This window comes from Gavialis gangeticus, unplaced genomic scaffold, assembly GCF_001723915.1.
Source record: "Gavialis gangeticus isolate Ggan-Ray unplaced genomic scaffold, GavGan_comp1, whole genome shotgun sequence".
Lineage (NCBI taxonomy): Eukaryota > Metazoa > Chordata > Crocodylia > Gavialidae > Gavialis > Gavialis gangeticus.
Genome location: NW_017729012.1, coordinates 11,264,274 through 11,280,226, shown reverse-complemented (window position 1 = coordinate 11,280,226; position 15,953 = coordinate 11,264,274). Strand labels below are relative to the sequence as shown.

The window sequence follows — 15,953 nt, the reverse complement described above, 5'->3', positions numbered from 1 at the left end:
ATGGGAAAAGGGCAAGTTAACACTGCAAATGTAGTGTGCCAGGCAGCAATGCCCACCGTGCTGCTCTGGGCACGCTGCCTCCAACTGGAAGCAGAGGGTTCAGAGGTGCCCGTGCCCGTGCCCGTGCCCGGCACATCGGAGCATGCTGCTGCTTGGAAAAGTCTCTCTGGGGTGTAGACGTGCCTTCAGGTGCAGGCACCCCACTTCACGTTATGGCCCTAATTCTGGAGAGAGCTTTCGCACATGCTTTATTCAGAGTACTTGTCTGTGTGCTTTGCTGAATTAAACCCAATAATATCTATCAGCCCCCTGACTGCCTCAGACATTCCTTTTCAGCTGCTTTTCAAGTGTCATCTTTTCCCAGAGGACATTTCTCTAATCCAGTGGACAAAAACAGGGACTATTTCAGTTTTTTGAAAAGTTTTTGAGCATTTTTTCTCCGTAAAATTATAGGGAGTTATGAAATTCTGAGCTGCATTCCCACCAGAACCATCCCAGATAACTATATTGTAGACAGAGACGGTGGAGCACTGCTTCCATCCTAAGTGGGGCACTCACCCAAAAGCAGGCCCCACTCCAGCCAGAAACTGAAATAATTCAATTGCCTGTTGACAGCAAGAAGCACCAATATTTTACCTTGTGACCCTCAACAGAGAGTCTAGAAATGGGTCAAGCTGGATCAGAGGCATAAATTCTTGCTTGGCGTCCACCGATTTTCAATGGCAGTTGGTTACCTGCCTACCCTTTCAGCCTTTGAGAACCTCCGTCTAGTCTCTTGACCTTATGGTTGCAAAGATGATCTTAAAAACATGACCCCAATGTAAAATAATGCAATGTAAACAAGTGCCTGAGTGTGCAGGCAGTCTGGAACAACAAATCATTGGTACATTTTACATCAGTGAACAATATTTTCAACCCTATGCCATAGTCCTGCACGTGTAGGGGAGCAAAACGGGAACGAAAGGTATTTCACAATGATAGACTCTATTCATAGTACTTGGGAATTTGGTTCTAACATGCCACAGAGCAAATGGGGCCTGGTATACAGGCAACTCAAGGTTTTCAGAACGGATTGTAAACTACTAGGCCATTAGCTCATCCAGTCTGGGCTCCTGTGTACCCAGGCCCATTAAGCCCTGCACTGAGCCCAATCCCTCCTGCTTGGCTACAGCACATCTTCCAGGAAAGCATGAAGCCTTGATCTGATAACCTCAAGGAATGGAGAAAGCACTGCTCTTCAGCAGTCCATCCCAAGGGTTAATGATTCTCATGGGTAGAAAAGTAATGTCTTGTTTGGATTTTCCTAGCTTCAGATTCTACCCTTTGGTTCTTGTTATGCCCGTCCAGATTATAAACTGTATTCAGTACTAGATTAACAAGCTCTTTAGTACCTGCCATTTGATACCTGGGGAAGTAGTTATTCAATACAATACAATCACCTCTCTGTCTTCCTTCTGCTGAACTACTCGCAGCGATCTCTTTAAGCCTCTCACTGTAAGGCATTTAAGCAGTCTTCAAATGATTGTTGGGGTTATTTTCTGTACCTCTGCAATGATAGATCCTGGATGCCTTAGTCTGGTACCCGACCTGACACATCCAGAACATGCATCCCCCCACGTTATAAGCTGCTTTCGAAAACCTTGGTTGAAGAACTTAGTCTTCGTTGTCTGCTGTTCCAAGCAGGCACTTGCTGGAATAGCTGGTATATGGATAATCTCTGACATGATTCAGAGATGTCTCCAGAGAACAGGTGGACAGAGACACAGCGTAAGAGTTAAGGGCAGTTAGGGAACATCCTTTTTGAACCCTCAGCATTTGATTTATTTTTTGTGCGTACCGGCTGCGTTCCAATAATGTGTTATGTATGATCCGAGTGCCATTAATACTGATTTACAGCCTTACTTCATTGTTCAAATATTTCATCAGCAAGCACCCTGCCATTCCGATCCAGGGTACGACCCAAGTCTCTGGTGCTCTCTATTTACACTGCGGGAGCACAAAGAGGTGCATTGTTCAGGACCCCACATGAATGCATACAAATTGCCATCCAGAAAGTGCCCTGAGGGCAACAGTCATGACACACAGAGGCCTAAAGGAAAGTCATGAGAGCAGTCCATTTTTGTTTGCTCAAGTGAAGTGGCAAAAAAACCCAGTCACAACAGAAGCCTAAAGAGCCCAATGGAGAGGTGTGCACCGGTAACTGGAACTTCCTACTGTGAGGTCACTGGTCCCAACTCAGCCAAAGCTGGCAGTGACTGGGAGAGGTTATTTCCATCGGAGGGGTCTTTGGTCCCTCCGTGGAACCACTGGGTGGGTTGCAGCTGGTCCCTTCATCACAGTGGGCATGGTTGGCAGCAGCTACAAGGATTTCTTAGGCCATTAAGAGAGAGACCGAACACTTCTGTCCTCCAGGAGTCTAAACATGGCCCTTCCCAGCCTAGACTGGGAACGGTGGGAGCCGTGAGAGAGAAGCTCCTCCTCTGCGGTGGCCAAGCAGTGCCTCTTGGGGCTGGCGTGGCTAGCTCCCACCTTCCCCTGCAGGGATTTTCGCTAAGCAGGAAGTACAAGGGAGTCTCTTAGCTCCAAAAATAAGCAGGGGGATTTCCTTCAGTCATCAGCCTGTCCAGCTGAGAGTTACCAAGAGGGCCTGACATGAACTGTTGAGCCTACAAGAGCAAGACATAATGACCAAGGCTTTCCTGCAAGTCAAAAGGAAGGAAACATTGACTTGAAAAGCACAAATCACCACCACTATGTATACACACAGCCTCAGTCATGAGCTGAGCTCTTCGGAAGCAGACCGCTGGGCCTTCAAAATGTTGTCCTCCTCGGGCTTTGAGGGAAGTATAAGGAGCTATTTTCCAAAGCAGCAGTAAGCCCCTATCCCCTCGAGAAACAATAGCATGTGAACCTGGGGATCATCTTCTCTAGGAGAAGGCACAAGCCTTTGGATAATGTTGTAGATGGCAAAAGGCTGCGCTGACAAGCCACTGCCATTAGAAAACGAAGCATAAATATGCTACCTTTGCACAACTGATATGATTCAGGGTAAAGGGCAAAAAAAATTTCCTAGATAATTCTGAAACTAGATATCTTGACTAAAAGGCTCAAGGCCCTTTGGACAGCTAGCAAAGCATTATAGGGATTTGGCTAGCTGCTTAACAACTGCACGAAGAGCCTTGTCTCGATAAGCATAACGATAGCAGCTAGCCAAGCACCAGCACAGATCGGTCAGCCAAAGAGACTAGGATTTGAAACCAAGCTGCGATGGTAGTTTGCCAGGGAGCCTGTTTCAAGCCTGTGGCGGGTGGAAGAAAAAAGCAAACAAAAATAAAAGACATATAATGATTTACAACGCAAGGAATCTAGGCTGTGCCACAAGCCACAGAGTTCATCCAGGCTCTGGTTTAAAATATGCAGAGAGAAAAGCGAACCGGAGGGGCCTTGACTGCATCAATAACTAACTCAACTGTTCAATCATTTGGAGATGAGAAATTCAAGAAGAAGTTGCTGCCATCAGCAAGATAAAAGAGTTGTTCAGAAACTGCCTGATTCTTATCTCGGCAGGGTTCAAAGTCACTGCCGGGGCCCCTTTTCCTTGTGCAAGTTTCTGGCCTTTCCCCGTCAAAGGGTCCCCCACAAAGCCACCACACTTTCGCCCCTTTCTTTCTCCCCTGAAAAGGTAACAGAGTAGTGTGTCCCCCTCTCCACACCTGGCCTGCCCTTGGGGAAGTGTCTAGGCAGCCTGGGACTGAATCCCCAGGAGCAGAGAAGGACTCGAGTCTTGGCGGCAGCTCCAGCGCTCTCCCTCTTTCAGGAGGCACGATGCGGCTACGTCATCATCCTGATGGCCCTGTTCTGGTGCACAGAAGCATTGCCGCTGGCCGTCACAGCCCTCTTCCCCGTCTTGCTGTTCCCGCTAATGGACATCATGGATTCGACCCAAGTAAGCGATGCAGCACTGCCACATCAGCGCGTCTGTCAGTCTGCCTCTCCTGGGGCGTCTGCCTGTCTCGGTCTCACCAGTCAGTAGGAACCAGGTGTCTTCATGGGGGCGAGGGGGAGAAATCTGTGGGACTGTCCTTCAGGGACAAGGCTTCCTCCATGTACGCTCCCGTGGAGCCGGGAATCCAGGATGAACCCCGTGTCCAGCTCCTCCCCAGAGCCGGAGGGCTCTCGGGAGCTGTCTGGGGCATGTGGCCAGGCTGACAGCATCTCCGGACACGGCCCTCCGGCAGCTCGGTTGTCCAACTGTCTGTCCTGCTGTCTGCAATGCTGTCCCCTCCCACTTTGCCCTGCAGGTCTGCATGGAGTATCTGAAGGACACCAACATGCTCTTCATCGGGGGGCTGATGGTGGCGATTGCAGTGGAGCACTGGAACCTGCACAAGCGCATCGCCCTGCGGGTCCTGCTGATCATCGGGGTTAGGCCTGCCCTGTGAGTGTGCACGTGAAACACACGTGCCAGGGTGAGGGAGGTGTCTGGCAGTGAAAGGCTGGGAAATCACATGGGCTGCTGTTCATCTAGGACCATCCCTTAGGGGCTGTCTCACACCTTCCCAGTGCTACCCGGAGCTGGGATCTGGGTAATGAACCGCTGGACCCTCTGACACACACAGCAACCTGCTCTCTTCCTTTCCACTTCCATATGGACTGACTGCACAGGCTATGCTTAATGTTGTCCATCCAGGAGACCACAGGGAAGGGGCAACAATAAATCAAACACCAGACCACAGAAAAGCTCTGTGTGAACAGCTAGAGGCCTTGGTTTGGGGGGGAGGGGGAGACAGGGCATCCATACATAAAGAGATGGGAGAGCTTGAGCCCACTTGATTTGGAAAGGGGGACTGTAAAGCAAAATGAGAGAGGTCTACGAGACAGATGGAGGGAGTGAAATGGTCCTGCCAGCTTGCCCTGTCCCAAGAGATGCACCAAGGGAAAAAAAATGGGAAAAAAGCAAAACATTTCACATGCAGCTTATAATTGGTGACCCTCACTGCCGAGGAGGCATGTAGCAGTGTAAGAGGCAAACAAGGAGCAGGCTTTTATGTATGCAGCTACAAGATAGGATCAAATGATCTCCTTACTTCACGGTGTAAACCGATCCCCATCTGGGCTCCAAAAGGAGTTCCCATGATACATGGATGCATTACGGAGGCTGCACACAAGCATCTGACGCTGGCCTCTGTTGGGAGCTACGTCCCAGACCTGGCGGGCAGCTCGTCTGCTCAGCACAGCTGGCCTTGCTTCTCTATTGCCAAGACACCCCCAAGCAACAGTGGAGCAGGTTTGCACTGGCCAAACCTGGGGCACGGGGCTGCGATTGGGGAGATTTCTGGGGATTCGCATCCCTCACCTTTGTGGTGCCATGTCCAGGGCAGCACCACACTGCTGGTGCATTGGCTTTGTTGGGCAATCCCTGGTGCAACAGCCCCCTTGGCACCCTTCTGTATTGGAGCTCTGCATGGGATCCACATTGCAGGCCAGAAACTCAGGCCAGCTTGTCCCCACTGGTGGTAAAGGGAGGCAATGTACCTCACCAGGGCATGCAGAGACATCTGCTCAAGGGAAAACCCCAGCACGGCCGCACAGGGATGCAGCGGGCGGTGTCTGGCTGCAGCAAGAGCCATGGCACAGCCTAGCCCGAACAGCATCTGCAGGGCATTACAGCTTGAGAAGGCAGAACTGGAGAAGGGAGATCAGCCCAAAGGGTCATTAGTGGGATGCCGTTGAGCTCGTTACGCCACATACATCATTTTAGCATGGAAGCCTTGCCCCTCCACCCTCTCCTAAGCCCCTCTAGCCTTCCTGTCTACCCTGAGAGGGAGGGTGGGCTAGTTGTTAATCCTACGTACAAGTAAACCCTGTGTGCTCATGGACTGAGAGAGCAGGAGATGCTTTTAATCTTGTTGTGTCCAAGGGAGGGCAGAGGCTGGGTGGCAGGGGCAATGGATAAAAGGCCTCGTGCCCTTACTTTCTGACATGACCTTCCCCCTTCACTGCAGGCTGCTCATGGGCTTCATGGTTGTCACTGCCTTCCTCTCCATGTGGATCAGCAACACAGCCACCACAGCCATGATGGTGCCCATCGCACAAGCAGTACTGGAGCAGCTGCACAAGTCAGAAGTGGAGGCAGGCCCAATTCAGCACACGTCTGAGAGCATCAATAAAGCCTTTGAGCTGCAGGAGGGGTCAGAAAAGTCGGAGGCCTCCAAAGAGAAACAAGGTGTGGAGCCGTGGGTGTTGTCTCCTTCAGGTAACGGGAGGGACCTGGGTGTCTTCTCATCCTCCACCTGCCTCCGTGGTGCTGCTTCCAAATTGCAAGTTTAGAAGGGAGAAAAGTACTTTTGGTGCCCACATGCATCAGAGATGTCTGATGCCAGATGGCCCTGCATGTAGGCAAAGGCATAGCAATGCCCAATTGCCAAAACTGGAAAAATTCAACCTTGGGACAGGATAAAAATTGCAGGCAGGCAAGTAGCTGCTGGAAGAGCTTGCCTAGGAACGTATCACATTTCTGTCCCTTGAAGTCTCTAAATCGAGTTAGATGCCTTTCTAAAAATACCCCGTGGCTCAGCCACAAGCCACTGGACTCCGTTCAGGAGCCGCTGAGTGACATCCTTGGCCTGTTTCGCACTGGGCGGTCAGAGGAGACGATCGTGATGGTCCCTTTTGACCCTGGTGCCCCTGACCGAGCAGCTGCCTCCCTTTGCCTTCCTCTTCCGCCCGCTCTGGCGCTCGAGTGAGGACTGCAAGTGCTCTGCGACGGGGTGGGCAGCTTTGCCCTCCAGGGCTTTGCATTTCTGTTGCAGCTTCCTGAGCTTCTCCCCGCTCTCCCCCTGCCCCACCTCAGGTCAAGCGCGGCTCCTAATTCCAGGTGCTGGTGCTTGCCCACAGTGCCGTCAGATACTGTGTTGGGTTTTCCTCTGCCTGGGGCAATACAGCCATGGAGGGGACAGGGCCCTGGGACCATGTCCAGCTGCCATGCCTCACCGCGGAAGGCCTATTATGCCAAGGCAGGACGTGGGTGTCAGGCAGGCCCCCTCCATCCAGCAGGCTTGCTCACCTCCTTTGTTCGGTCTCTGCCCCCAGGTAACGGGCACATGCTGACAGTGGAGGACGATCAGCGGCTGCGAGAGGAGGAGGAGCGGCTGCGAGAGGCGAAGCACCTGAAGAACTGCAAGGGAATATCCCTCTCCGTTTGTTATGCTTCCAGCATTGGTGGGATTGCAACCCTGACGGGGACCACCCCCAACCTGGTGATGAAGGGACAGGTGGATGAGTAAGTCTGGCTGGAACCCACCTTAGACCCTAGGACTGGGGCTGCTGGTTGTAACTGTGGCTAAGGCCAACTTGCAGCCACTGCAGGGCCATAAAATGTGGGGGGGCACTGGAAGGCAGAGCCAGGACGGGGTGCCCCAGACCCCCGCCCCTCTGGCATGCTGGCCGCAAGGCAGCGGTGGGGGCAGAGCCGTGGTGCTGACATCCATTGTGTTGACAGGCTCTTCCCTAAAAACGGCAACATTGTGAACTTCGCCTCCTGGTTCACCTTTGCTTTCCCGACCATGCTCCTGCTGCTGTTTCTCTCCTGGATTTGGCTCCAGATCCTCTTCCTGGGGTTTAAGTAAGTGGCACGTGCTCACTGAGGCATCACCGATCCTGCCCAGGAGACATTACAATGCCCAGAGGCAGCAAATCATCTCGCCTGTTCCTTGGGCCCCATCACCCCTTCCTTTGAATCCCTCTGCTGACTCTTTGTGCATCATGCACGCTGGTTGCCCTTGTTTCATTATTCTCCATCAAATGCATCCTTAAAAGTCTCCTTGGCTATGGTGCCAGGAAGAGTGTGCCTCTGAGCTGCTCTGTCTGTCCGTACCCATTCGATGTTGCCTACATCTGGATGTTAAGCTCCCTGGGGCAGAGAGCACCTTTTTGTTGCCTCTTCGTAGCACCCACATGCACTGTCCTGCTCCATGGAAGTGTGCTGTGATAACAGAAATAATAAATGCCACCAATACACACTGGCTGCCCAAGAATTTGGTCTCCGATACAATCTGTTTTCTTGAGCTGAGCAGACTTTGGAAACTGCTCTGACATTTGCTTCTCTGTCTCTTTCTAGCTTTGCAAAGAATTTTGGTTGCACCTCAAACGCCTCTGAGAAGACAAAGGAGCGAATGGCTTACGCCGTTATCAAGGAGGAGCATAAGAACTTGGGCTCCATGAAATTCTCCGAAATCGCCGTCTTGTTCCTCTTTGTATCACTGGTGCTGCTTTGGTTTACCAGAGACCCTGGTTTCATGCCAGGCTGGGCAACTTATACCTTCACCAAGGATGGCAAAAGGTAGCTAACCTAAAGAGCCCACTGAAGACTAGGGTCAAACAAGGAGCAAACACTGTGGCACGTACAAATGCCCTTTAGGTATGGTGTTGTGGATAACCCGGTTTATCACCCACAACCTGCACCGGATCTCTGTTCCCAGCTGCAATAAGCCCCATGTAGCTTCTGGCTCCAGCTTTCAGCTATAACATGCCAAACCTAGACGTGAAGCATTGCCCCAAATAGTGCTGCCCCTGCTCCCTCACCCTCCGCGCTCCCAAAACTCATGCCTAGACTCATTTCCTGTTCCCTCTCTTGCAGTTATGTCACGGATGCAACAGTAGTCATCTTCATTTCGCTTTTGATGTTCGTAATCCCTTCGGAGATTCCCAGCTGCTTCTCTCGTGCTAATGCGGGGCATGCTGAAGACAACGGTAAGAACCAGCTCAGACATCAGAGACCCATGCTGTGAGTTTCCCTGCACCGCAGATACTCAGGGGGATCTGAAAGCACCGAAGAGATCCCACAGAACAAAACAGGGGACGCGTCTTCAGACCCATCTGGACTTTCCTGCAGGGCTTTGCTCTGATCATGCAGAATGACTGTTTCACGTAGGTTAAGTCACTGGGGAATGACACAGAAAAGGTGCTGAGGCTGGAGGGCCCGTGACGGGACAAGGGATTTCTGGAAGGAGCATTTAACAGCTCCGAGGGTATGTTCCCAGACACCTGGTCGCCCCACCACCTCCCGGCAAGCTCCCTGCAGCCTGCTCTGAAATGACAAGGCTGTCATCACTTCTGCAGAGAGGAAGATCTATAGTCTAGTCGATCTCCTTGACAGGAAGCATTTTCCGCTGCTTGGCCTAAAGTCCATCTCCCTCCAGTTGCTCTCAGGGGCAACACAAGGGCCAGGGAGTTTTACCAGCATTGGACACTGCCATTATGACGGGGCATTAGGGCACCACTGCCCCGTGTTAGGGGAGGCACACGCAGGGGAAGGGCTGGGGAAACCGCCCGGCCCCGGCCCCATGGACAGAGCAGCCGTTTATTCTTTCCCCTTGCGCTCCAGGATGCAGCTTCCCTTCCCCAGCTTGATGCCTTGGCTTTGGATTTCAGGTGGTGCAGGGCAGGTCCGAGTGCCTCCGCCCCTCCTGCAGTGGAAGACCATTAATGAGAAGATGGCCTGGAACATCGTGATTCTGCTAGGAGGCGGCTTTGCTCTGGCCAAAGGCAGCGAGGTAACGTGGTCTATCCGAAACATCTGCCCTCATGCACGCCTCTTTGGCCAGCAAAACTCTCGTGGTAGAGGCGATATCTTTTATTGGACTGACTAAATAGCAGGAAAGAAATGTCTTTCTTTGCAAGCTTTCAGGCTCAAACGCCCTTCCGCAGGCTAAGGAGAATTCAACGATTATAAAACTTCTCCCAGGTAGAAATGAAACTTCATCTTGCACAGCGGAGTTAAAAGATGGCAGGGATCCCCTGTGTACGACAGCCCACTGTAAAAAGGGCTGCTCTGTAAGCATGCAAAGACAGATGACAGGCAGAAGCAGGCTTGTTACCTGATGGGCAGGATGTTGAATTTTGCTTCTCTCTTGTTCAGCCGTGAAGTTTTCATTTCAAAACAGCTAATTACGACATCTTCCATGTTTCAGGGGTATTGTTTTTCTCTTTTTCCACTTATCCCCGTGTGACACTAGGGGCCGCCCCAGCCGCACAAACCATCCAGTTTCTCTGCTAGAGCCAGGGAAGGACTCCACCGCCCTCTGCCCTCGTCACACAGGGGCAGGGGGAGGCAGGGCTGAACACAGCCGCTGCCACCACCCATTGAGACCGTGTTGGCGCAACAGAGTGCCACGGTGGGCGAGAAGCACTAACTATTTCAAGCCTCTTTACTGCTGAGCGCTGCCTTTGTGCAATGTGCTCCAGCCACGCAGCCGCCAGCCCCGCTGATGCAGACTCCTGACCTTACAGCTGGGGGTATACATTGCATCCACTTCCCCTGCCCAAGAGACATTCAGCCACTATTACTTTTATCAAAGTCTGGCTGCACCATGGACAAATAAAGTCCTGGAGGAAGATGGCACAATACAGTGAACAGTCTAAGACAGAAGGCTTTTTCTACGTGCTGGTGACACACAGGTGAAGGGCGAGCAGCAGTAGACTCAGCTGAGCTGCCAGACAATGCGTAGCCCATTCCTCTCTCCCCCGTTTTAGCAAATAAATTTTGGAAAGCTGACCCTGACGTCACCTGAATGCAAGGAAGTGCAGATTCGAATAGACAGAGCTTCCTAAGAACGAGTCATTAGTTTTGCTGCGGTAACGGCTAGAACCCCGGACAGGGATTAGGAGCCATCGTGAGAGGAAGGTACACATTCCCAAGAGAAAGGCGGCCCTAATCCTTGAGATTTTATAATCTCGGCATAAGACAGAAGACAATAGGTGGAGACAACAAACAGATGGTGGGGATTAGTATAATGAAGCGGCAGTAACAGCACACCAGACATGTACTTGCCATGGCCTTTCGTAGGCATTACAGCAGAAGTTTGCAGAGGAGAACTAATATAGCGCGTCGCAGACTTGTCTGGGGACCTACTCACAGACATCAAGGGTGACCTGGGAGAAAGTGTACTGCTTCTTATAATGAAGGTCTGATTCATTATAAGAAACAAAGGCCAGTATCCCAGCTTGATACCGCATAAGACATGAGCAGGATGAGACTACAAAGGATCTGATGAGTGAGAGCAAGCTGAATTTGAGAAGCAGTGGAGAAAAGGGAGCCTCCAGAGGGAAGCAAAGGGGGGAAATGAGGCGACTGAAGGGTGAGGAGCCAAACAGATCGTGTTGTGGGGATATCAGTAGCTGGAGCAGTTGAGACGGGATGAGGAGCAGATCTGGACAAGCGTCCACTGCCTTGGTAAAGTGGAAAGACGAGATCATGGACACGTGCAGGAAGCAGCAGTGCGATATCGGGTGTAGCAAGACAGCCGAGTAAAAGGAGGGTTGTTGGGGGGCAGCACGCGTGGGCACAATCGAGCAACCCGTGTTGGCAGCCTCGCTCCCTGGGCACCTCTAAGGAGACATCAGGATGTCAGGGCAACTCGTGCCCCGAACAGCCTGGAAAGGGGAAAGGCTCCCTTAATATCAGGGAGGCATTAGCATGAAAAGGCGCGCTTGTCCGCCTCCAACCCGCTGCCTCCTGTTGTCTGTGAACAAGGTCTGTTTGTGCCTCTGCCGGGAGCAGAGCCGCAGAGGGGAGCACCGCAAGCGGCGCCCGTGCGGTTGGCCAGGAAACCTGCCGTGAGCCCAGTTCTCTTCTGGCGCTTGACCAGGACCCGGCTCTGCTGACAGCTCTCTCTCCCTCTCTTCCAGGAGTCTGGTTTGTCTCTGTGGCTGGGAAACCAGCTGACCCCTTTGCAGAACATCCCACACGCAGCCATTGCTTTGCTGTTGTGCCTCCTGGTTGCCACTTTCACTGAATGCACCAGTAATGTGGCTACCACCACCCTGTTCCTTCCTATTCTGGCTTCAATGGTAAGTCCCTCCTTTGCAAACTGCTCTTGGCAGAAAAGCCTCTGGCACGCTCGATTCTTCCAAGTCCTACAGGCCGGCAGCAGACAGGTCACGTACTCGAGTGTGCTAGTGAGGGTTAAGGGGCACGTACGTGTGGACGTGCAGGTGTCTTCTAACTACCAAGCTCAACTTCTCCAGAATAATTCAGTACTGGTGAAAGGCAGTGGGACTGACAGGGGCACTCCACCATGCCTCAAAGCTACAGCACGGACTAGATGACTTCTTGTAGCCTCTTCCAGCTCCACTCGTTTCGACGCTTAGCCGTAGCGTCCCCCAGGCACTTCCCCTTGAGTGCAGAGTTTTCTTTCAGCTGCCCATGGGTTTGGTCCTGATGACATTTTTCACTTGGGTTACTCTCCTTGGATTCAACCCCCGTTGCTATTCCAGCAGTGGCCGAGTGCCCCAGTCAGGATCTGGCCCTTCACAAGCCGGTCACAGGACCCTGTAGCTTCCCCCGCAGAAAAGAAATGATGAGGAGCGTCCAATGCAGGCCCAGAAAACCGGCGGCAGGGGCAGAGCTCATGTTGCTGCCAGGCACAGACAGACTGCGCTATGCCCATGGCCTCTGAGGCCATCAAAGCTGACACCACCTTCCCCTCCCTGTCCCGCAGGCTCAAGCCATCTGCCTCCATCCTCTCTACATTATGCTGCCCTGCACGCTGTCTTCATCCCTCGCGTTCATGCTGCCAGTGGCTACCCCGCCCAACGCCATCGTCTTCTCCTACGGCCAGCTCAAGGTTCTGGACATGGTAAGTGTGACCGGGGGTTCGCAGTTATATGGCTTGCGTTTTCTTTTCTAGCCAGCTTCTTGGAATAAGAGTCTGGCCTCTGCTTCGTCCCCTGGGTGCCCTGCTAAGCTCACATGGAACAAAAAGCATAGAGGTGTGAGCTAGCGCAGGCTCGCTGTGACCTGAGAGAGGCCCAGAAAGGGACGGGGGCTACACTGGCAGCAAGCAGCCAAGGAAACTGCATGGACTAGGTCTCTTAGCTGCCCCCGGAGCTGCAGGGAGCAGATGGGAAATGGAACGGCACAGTGGTGCCGAGACCCATGTGCAAACGGTGGGGAGGCGAGGCTCTTTGGGTAGAAGTGATATCTTTTATTAGACCAACTAAATAGTTGGGGAAAAGTTCTTTGCAAGCTTTTGGGTCCTAACCCCTCTGCAGTGCTTCAGCAAAGCCTCAGACACCCCGTCCCGGTTACTGCAGGCCTGCACTGCAGCTGGGTCAGCGGTCTTTCTCCTCATAGCACAGGAAGATGTGAGCCTCTGCACAAGAGCCCTCTCACTCATTTATTTGTAGTTGATCTAAGAGAACTGACCCTACCAGTTCAACGAACATCCCTGCAGGTATTTCTCTGGGAGAGAAAGTCTGGGATTCGGGCATGGTCCCAGACCTCTGCAGTGACTTGGTCCGAAGCGCACGGAAACTCAAAGTTCCCCCGACAGCTCGGTTATAGAGCCCAGCTCCCCTGATGCAAATGACATCTTTGGCAAGAAAGCAGGCAGGTTAAAGTCTGGGCCAGGTCATATTGGATTTGCTATACATAAAAATACCCCTTTCTGTCAAACAACAAAGCCAGGGAGATATCAAGTTGCCTGAAAATTCCCAGATCCTGCTGGAAGAAATATCCCTTCCGATTTCCAGTGCTGGGGAGCACGGTTACACCTCTCCACATCTGGTGTGGAGGGCTGGGCAGGGCACGCTAGGAAAAGGGGTACCATACACAGCATGGGAATGCAGGGGCTGGTCCAGCCGCCGAAGCAGCCCAGACTCGGTGCTGCGCAAATGCAGCGTAAAGACATCTCAGCTGACGCCGCCCTCCCCACTTAGCTGTGCACTGAGATGCACCTTGCACGCAATGGCGATAATCCCGTCTGTTGTGACCACGACCCTTGAAGGCATGCCCAAGTGCAGCCACCCTCGCTCCATGCATGCTGGCACCCACGTCTTTTCCCAGCGTCTCAGGCTAGTCTTGCACCCCAGGCTGGGCTCTGCACTCCCCAGCTCTGCTGCTACTGGTGCTGAAGCTGGCTGGGAAGCCCAGCACAGTAGCCTGTTCATCCTCCCCTACTCACTAGTGCATGGACCAAAGGACCCAGACCTGCCCCTGGGTCTCCAGGTCCCAATGCAAAGCAGGCCCGTGGATGGACACAGGTGCCAAACTTGGCTGGGAGCCCCAGGAAAAGCAGGGTGGGAGAGGTCGCTCAGCTCAGCTAACAACTCCATGTCTTTACAATCCTAGGCCAAGGCTGGATTCATGCTCAACCTACTGGGGGTTCTGACAATCACCCTGTCCATCAACACCTGGGGCTACTCCTTATTCCAGCTCCACACCTTCCCGACCTGGGCAAACAGCACGTTAGCAACTTGCCACTAACACGGAGAAACAGGGCAACCAACAGCTGCCGGGGAGGCCACCCCCATCTACGTAAGCTTTGCTGAGCCGGTAGAAACATGAGACAGGCCACATCTGTGGAAGCAGACACGTCATTTAGAAGCAAACTCACCCAAACAAGAACTGCCGCGGAGTCACCTGACTGTTCTGCAGCACGCAGGGGAAGGGTTACACCAGCCGTGAGATGTAGCCTGGCACCGTGCAACCCCTGCGCTTGTCTCCAGAGAACCGCTGGGAAATGTCCCCCCCTCCCCCCCACTCCCACCCCATCTGTCTGCTCTCGACTTCACCTGCCAAATCCAGCACTGAGTGAGAAAAGAAAGAGGAGCAAGTGCAACAAGATCGTTTGTGCAAGAGAAAGGAATGGTACCTGGTGTGTGTGCACGCATGTGTGTGAGCACATGTGCGTGCACATGCCCTTGAAATGAACTGTAGAGCCCCGTGTGTGCACACAGCTCCATGTGCACCTGGGCATGCGTGTGCACTCTACCACTGGCATGCTAAAAGCGTGTCGTTCAGCCATTAGGGACAGATCAGAGCTCTGTCCAGCCCCCGCTGTTGCTTTGTAATTTATTTATTGACCGGTCCGTAGCTGAGGTTCGGAGCAGCTCCCGGGAGCAGGCGGCTGGTTTCAGTCCTGCGGCCATCGATAGGCGTCTTGAGGTCTGAAGGCCACAGCTGGAATAGTTGTGTTCTCCTGAGAGTGGGGAAAGTTTTCTTTCCTCAATGTCAGTTGAATTAAAGGACTTTTGTGCAATGCCTGCATTCTGGTCAGCTTCTCTACCCGGGCTTCCACCTCACAAGAGGTCCGGCCCCTACTCCCATCCTGGTCAGGTAGGTTTGATGCTAATAGCGCAGGCGGAGAAGAGGTCCCGCTAAGATTGCAGGCTAACATAGGTGCGTCCTGTCCTGCTAAGGACACACCAGTTCGTTTGTGCATAGCAGGACAGAGACAAGCTGGGCAATGCGCAGAACTCAGGCTGAGGCGAGCCCCGAGCTGCTGCTGCCTTTCTGGATGCCGGCAGCCTTCTCAGCCCAAGCGTGTGGCCTGCTGCAGAAGACAGACCTGCAGAAGGGAGGAATTGCTAGAAAAGGGCTGAATGGATCCGCCCCTGGGAGGCCCCAAATGTGCCAGGTGTTAAATAAACACTCTGGGCTCAGCTCATCGCTAGGTGGCAACAGGTGTGCTAGAAATGGGCACATGCCAGCCAGGCTGCGCGGGCTCCCTGCCCTGCCCTGCCCCAGGGCCCAGAGCAGCTAGTGCTTCAACAGCGGGAGAGGATGCACAGCCCAGTCTACCTCCAAAGCTGTCCTCGCCTGCGGGAGCCCAAGGAAGGGCGGGGAGGGGGACATCTTGCTTTCCACCTAAGATCGATCCTCGCTCTGGTGCCCTGCCTCTTCAGCACTGGCTGCAGCACGGTGTGACACCAAGTTTACTTCATCCCAGAGCTGCAAGTGCAAAACGTGCGGAGGAAAGGGGGTGCCCACCTGTCTGCCCCAAACACGCGTTCAGCGCAAACCCACAAAGTATCTGCCAGCCAGCAAGCAGGCGGCTCACGGTCCCCTCCTCTTGCTTCCCTGGAGTTATAGCGCTGAGCCTGGCCTTGCACAGATGCACACCCATCCATGGAGCTGCAGGCACACACATGTATACACAGGGGACCACGAA

At 53.1% G+C, this 15,953-nt stretch overlaps 1 protein-coding gene across 1 annotated transcript in view; it reads left to right on the top strand.

The window, feature by feature from the left end:
- The window catches only part of SLC13A2 (solute carrier family 13 member 2), a 22,284-nt gene extending 7,241 nt beyond the window's left edge, over positions 1-15,043 (top strand). Inside the window, exons 2-12 of the mRNA XM_019511268.1 lie at positions 3,818-3,946; positions 4,302-4,438; positions 6,006-6,226; positions 7,093-7,282; positions 7,502-7,624; positions 8,120-8,341; positions 8,639-8,751; positions 9,433-9,554; positions 11,689-11,850; positions 12,501-12,638; positions 14,132-15,043. Coding sequence (XP_019366813.1) covers positions 3,818-3,946; positions 4,302-4,438; positions 6,006-6,226; positions 7,093-7,282; positions 7,502-7,624; positions 8,120-8,341; positions 8,639-8,751; positions 9,433-9,554; positions 11,689-11,850; positions 12,501-12,638; positions 14,132-14,266 — 1,692 coding nt within the window. The 3' untranslated portion in view covers positions 14,267-15,043. The remainder of the gene's footprint in view (positions 1-3,817; positions 3,947-4,301; positions 4,439-6,005; positions 6,227-7,092; positions 7,283-7,501; positions 7,625-8,119; positions 8,342-8,638; positions 8,752-9,432; positions 9,555-11,688; positions 11,851-12,500; positions 12,639-14,131) is intronic.
- The last annotated feature ends 910 nt before the right edge of the window (positions 15,044-15,953 follow it).